Source organism: Sphaeramia orbicularis, chromosome 6 (assembly GCF_902148855.1).
Source record: "Sphaeramia orbicularis chromosome 6, fSphaOr1.1, whole genome shotgun sequence".
NCBI lineage: Eukaryota > Metazoa > Chordata > Actinopteri > Kurtiformes > Apogonidae > Sphaeramia > Sphaeramia orbicularis.
The window spans coordinates 24,155,110-24,160,006 of NC_043962.1; the positions used below are offsets into that span (position 1 = coordinate 24,155,110).

The 4,897-nt window shown below is 37.7% G+C and overlaps 1 protein-coding gene across 1 annotated transcript in view; it reads left to right on the forward strand.

The window, feature by feature from the left end:
- Positions 1–4,510, forward strand: part of rhcgb (Rh family, C glycoprotein b) — an 11,727-nt gene extending 7,217 nt beyond the window's left edge. The window contains 11 exon segments of the mRNA XM_030137541.1: positions 1–91; positions 93–150; positions 153–160; positions 315–413; positions 415–453; positions 549–685; positions 805–842; positions 845–928; positions 1,523–1,596; positions 2,833–2,900; positions 3,686–4,510. The exon segment at positions 1–91 is cut by the window's left edge and continues 7 nt beyond it. Of these exon segments, the coding sequence (XP_029993401.1) occupies positions 1–91; positions 93–150; positions 153–160; positions 315–413; positions 415–453; positions 549–685; positions 805–842; positions 845–928; positions 1,523–1,596; positions 2,833–2,900; positions 3,686–3,719 (730 nt within the window). The 3' untranslated portion in view covers positions 3,720–4,510.
- Positions 4,511–4,897: the final 387 nt, after the last annotated feature.

Here is a 4,897-nt window from a genome sequence, read left to right on the forward strand (position 1 = left end):
CTTCCTGTGGATGTTCTGGCCGAGCTTTAACTCTGCCATCACTGACCACGGTGACGGGCAGCACAGAGCAGCCATCAACACCTATCTGGCCTCTGGCCTCGACCGTCCTCACCACTGTGGCCGTCTCCAGCCTCTTCCAGAAACATGGGAAATAGACATGGTAACAGCTGTGTTTTCATCAGTTTTGACACCATGATCACATAATGTTACCTGAGAAAGGAAACATTCAGTTAATACACCCTCTGGCATGTTCAAACTGATTTTTTTCCCCAGTGATCATGTTAGCTTTGTGTTTTTCTGTGCCCGTTTGTCAGGTCCACATCCAGAACTCCACACTTGCTGGAGGCGTGGCAGTGGGAACAGCAGCAGAGTTCATGCTGATGCCTTACGGCTCTCTCATTGTAGGATTTTTGCTGTGGCATCGTCTCCACGCTGGGCTACATCTACCTCACTGTATGAATGTGTATGCTTGTTTTTAGGGATGAATCTCAGCAGTCATGTTTTATTTTAGGATGATCTACTAATTCCTGCTGGTAAATGTCTCCTAGCCCTTTATGGAGAAGTATCTGAAGATCCAGGACACCTGTGGAATCCATAACCTTCATGCCATGCCAGGGGTCATAGGAGGCATCGTAGGGGCCATCACTGCTGCAGCTGCATCTGAGTCTGTTTATGGAACTGAAGGGTGAGTGATCCACCCCCACCCCTACCCCCACGCCCACAGAACAGACACAGTGGGCAAAAATCAACCAAACATCAAACAAGACTTTACTAGAACATCATGTGTCTTCTCTTTTGTTAAAGGTTGATTAACACCTTTGACTTTGAGGGTGAGTCAAAGACATGGTGCCCACTCGGCAGGGTGGTCACCAGGCAGCTGGCATCTGTGTGGCGATCTGCTCGGTGTGGGGGGACGGCATTATTGTCGGTAAGGAATACATGATCACAATCACTCCTAGGTTTTACCAACATGTAGGTTTGAGCTTATACGTGAAAATATAATAATAATAATAATCATCATCATCATCATCATAATAACCTTTCAGGACACCCAAGGACACTGTACAGCAGAGGATAAAACAGACAATGCATAAAATATGAAGAAGTAAACAAATAGATAATAGAGTAAGATAGAGAATATGCAAAATGGACGGTAAAAGTTATGGTGGCTAAGCTATTCTGAAAAAGTGAGTTTTGAGTCTGGATTTGACTATGGGAAAAGAGTATTAAATAAAGTGTATCATGTGATGCTGCTGTGTTTAGATTCCAATGCATTTGTGTCCTTGGCAGGCGATAAGAGTTTCACAGTTTTACTTAAATTTAAAAAAAAAAATCTAAACAAAACAAAAATGCTGTCTATTGCAAAGAACATTACATAAAAGTGGATCTGAAATAGCTGTTGCATTATGCTGTTTCTGATTAAGACAATTATTTGATTTAAAAAAAAAAAAAAAAAAAAAAAGCCAAAACCTTTCAATTCCTGGGTCTCAGGAGGATATGACTGATATGTTGTTCTTCTCAGGTTGTATTTTGAGATTGCCCATCTGGGGAGATGCTGCAGATGACAACTGCTTTGATGATGAGCCTTACTGGGAGGTGAGACTTTGAACTAATCTGTTCCATTCTGACCGAATTTGGCACATTTGTATTACTATTTGCTGGACTGAATCAATCAACATCCAAGATTAGATTTATAATTGCACACTTTGCATTGTATTATACAATTGCGGAAAAAATTATTAGACCACCCCTTGTTTTCTTCAATTTCTTGTTCATTTTAATGCCTGGTACAACTAAAGGTACATTTGTTTGGACGAATATAATGAAAACGACAAAAAATAGCTCATAAGAGTTTAATTTCAGAGGTGGTATCTAGACATTTTCCATGTTTTCTTGATAATAACCAAACTCACTTTAATTCTTACGTCAATATCTATGGCATTGTACTGACAAAAACAGTGCTTTTATTCATTCCATGCTTTCTTTTCTGTCTGTTTTAGTCACATGATACACACAGGAGTTAGTACTTGATTGCATAACCATTGATTTTTTTTTTTAATTCAAATGTTTATTGAAAACAGTCCTACAAGATATTATGCATGGCATCAACAACACCAAGTACAACGTTCTCTTTTTTTAAAGGGGGGGGGAAAAAAGGACAGTAAAAATGACATTAACAAGCCCGTACATCTAGCCAACCACACCTTCAGGAAACAAGACAAAAAAAAAAAAAGAGCCTAACAGTGCATATGTACATTTAGTATTAGGAAATTCAAACACAAAAGGCAACTGTGAACATAAGAGTAGCACAGAAAAGGAAACACAAACAAAATAAAAAAAAAAAAAACCTTGAGGGAAGAGAGTTAGTACCATCTTCTATGTTCAGTCAAAGTCAGGTTTGCTAAGGTTATATATAAAATCCAAGGCGCCCAACAATTTTAAATTTATCTCGTTCAAGTTGTAAAGAAAATGTGAGTTTTTCCATCACAAAAATTTTCTGGATCACATCTATCCAATTTTCGAGTGTTGGAGCTTCAGTAGACATAACCATTGCTTTTGATGACTTTTGATGGTCTAATAATTTTTTCCGAGGACTATATGTGTGATTTTTTTGTACATGAAAAGACATCATATGTGTTTCCTCCTGTGTTTGGCTTTGAGTGTTTTACTGTTCTGTCATTTTTAACCCTGGGGCTGTTTTTACCCACACATGCTCTACACGGATGAATTCTGCTACAAACACACAGTTACTTTCCATTGTCTTACATTAACTTCTCACCTTTTTGTTGTTGTGTGACCGGTTTTATTGAACCCGTGAATTACTCCCTTCAGCTACCAGAAGATGAAGAAAGCATCCCACCCATCCTACAGTACAACAACCACATGCGGAACAAAGATGTGTAAGTGTTCTTTTGGTTCATGTGACCACTGTATCTTTGACCAAACACAAAAAAACTCCAGGTACGGGCCTTTGTTGCACTGAAACATGCTGCACTCCACGTCCTCTTGGTGGCAGCAGATCCTAATTTGCAGTGACCAAAACATGTGACTCATTGTCTTGCTGCCCTTTGTTGGGAAATATCTATTCATAGTATTGACTACAGTATGAAAACACAGTGAGGATGCGGCTGTAGACCGCATGGCACCACTGCCACTGAAGCCTGAACTGTCCATGTCACTCTGTGTGGGTGAGATTATGAAACGCTGACGCCGACCTGTGCTCCTCTGCTTCCAAGTGACGCTCACTGTGCTGTTTGTTGATAGGGGTTTTTGGAGTACACAACAGTGCATGTGCATCTTATCTAAGTGACCTTGAAGTAGTGCAACAGAAGCTGTATTTACTGTGCATATAAAAATGATACAATAAGGCAAACCAAGATGTGGATGCACAAGATTTTTTTTTTTATTTTCATGAAAGGAGAATCATCTACAGGGCAGCTATCCAATATAATAACATCATATAACAAGCACAGGAACACCCAGAGGCCAAATATCAGTGTCTAAATAATAATTTTTTAATGAGGCGCAGAGAGGGTAGAACATTTATCGAACACTGACTCACCTTCTGTGCAAATATGTACACAAATGTAATTTATTAAGGTGTTTAAGTGCAGTTTTTGTTGCATCCTTATGTGTTTTTGTTTTGCAAACATTTTTTTCATTCTTTTTATTTTTTATTTTTCAGAGTGGAGTCAAATTTTACTATGGAGCAGAACTGACAACAACACACTGATCTTGGATAATCTTCATCTTTGTACTTCTTGACCTACTTGTTCCTTTTATATTCCTGCTCAATATGAATATAAATTTAACACACATGTGCCCTGATAATCAGAGCCAGTAACTGTTAATGCGTTAAGCAAATACCTGTTAAAGATAGTTTAGATTAGAATTAAACCTGTTTTTCCATGGAAATGAAAAAAAAAAAGTCCCATGTATGTGATTCATGTATGTGTTTTTTGTTGTTTCAATCAAATAATTTTCAATCAAATATCAGAGAATTAAGACACTTTTTTTATTTCAGTCAGCTAAAAATAATTTCATGTGTGGCCGCCAGAATATGAGCATTGATTTGAATTAAATAATAGCTCTAAAAAATATTTTAGACTGTGTTCTGATGACTTTAGGTAGACTGTTTTCATTTCGACTGCACTTTTATGGATTTCACACTTGAACCTTTACCCATTTCATAATTTTTTCTTTATTTTTACTGTCTCTTTGTGCGTGCAGTTACATTTATGTGATGTAACAGGCTGCAGAGTTAATCTAAAGTGAATAGATAGACTTTTAAATCCATCTGCACTTTCCTTTGTTACATGTTTATTTGGACTGTTGCATATTTTTTTTCCGTATATCGTCACTTTGTGAGTTTTACACTGAGAATCATGGATAATGTTACTGGTTATTGATTGAAAAAACAGCAAAAATAAATAAATAAATAAATAAAAGCTGTGATGTTTGTTTTAAACTAAATTATGCTGTGGAATAAAGGATATTTTTCTCCATATTATCAGTCTGAAATTTTGTCCAAATTTGTGGATTTTGACATTGTTCAGTGTTCGTGCCATTTGGTAATCATGCAAATCAATACAAAAGCATCAATAATACATGCTGTGTACGTGAGTATATTATTTTAAAACACTAGTTTGTTGAAAATAATGCTTTGAACATAAAAGAAAACTGATGCCAAATTAAATCAAGATGTTCAACAGAAAAGCTTAGAGATTCGAGAGCCCTCTGGTTCACCCTCTCCAGACGGGTCAAAGGGAGGGTAAAGGTCACACCCTTATTGCTCTCCCGGGACACTGCGGTGACCAGAACAAACCGCAGAGCAGCCTCATCATCACCGTCTCGGGTCAAAGGGAAAGCACGAGCTCACAGACAGGAAACACACACA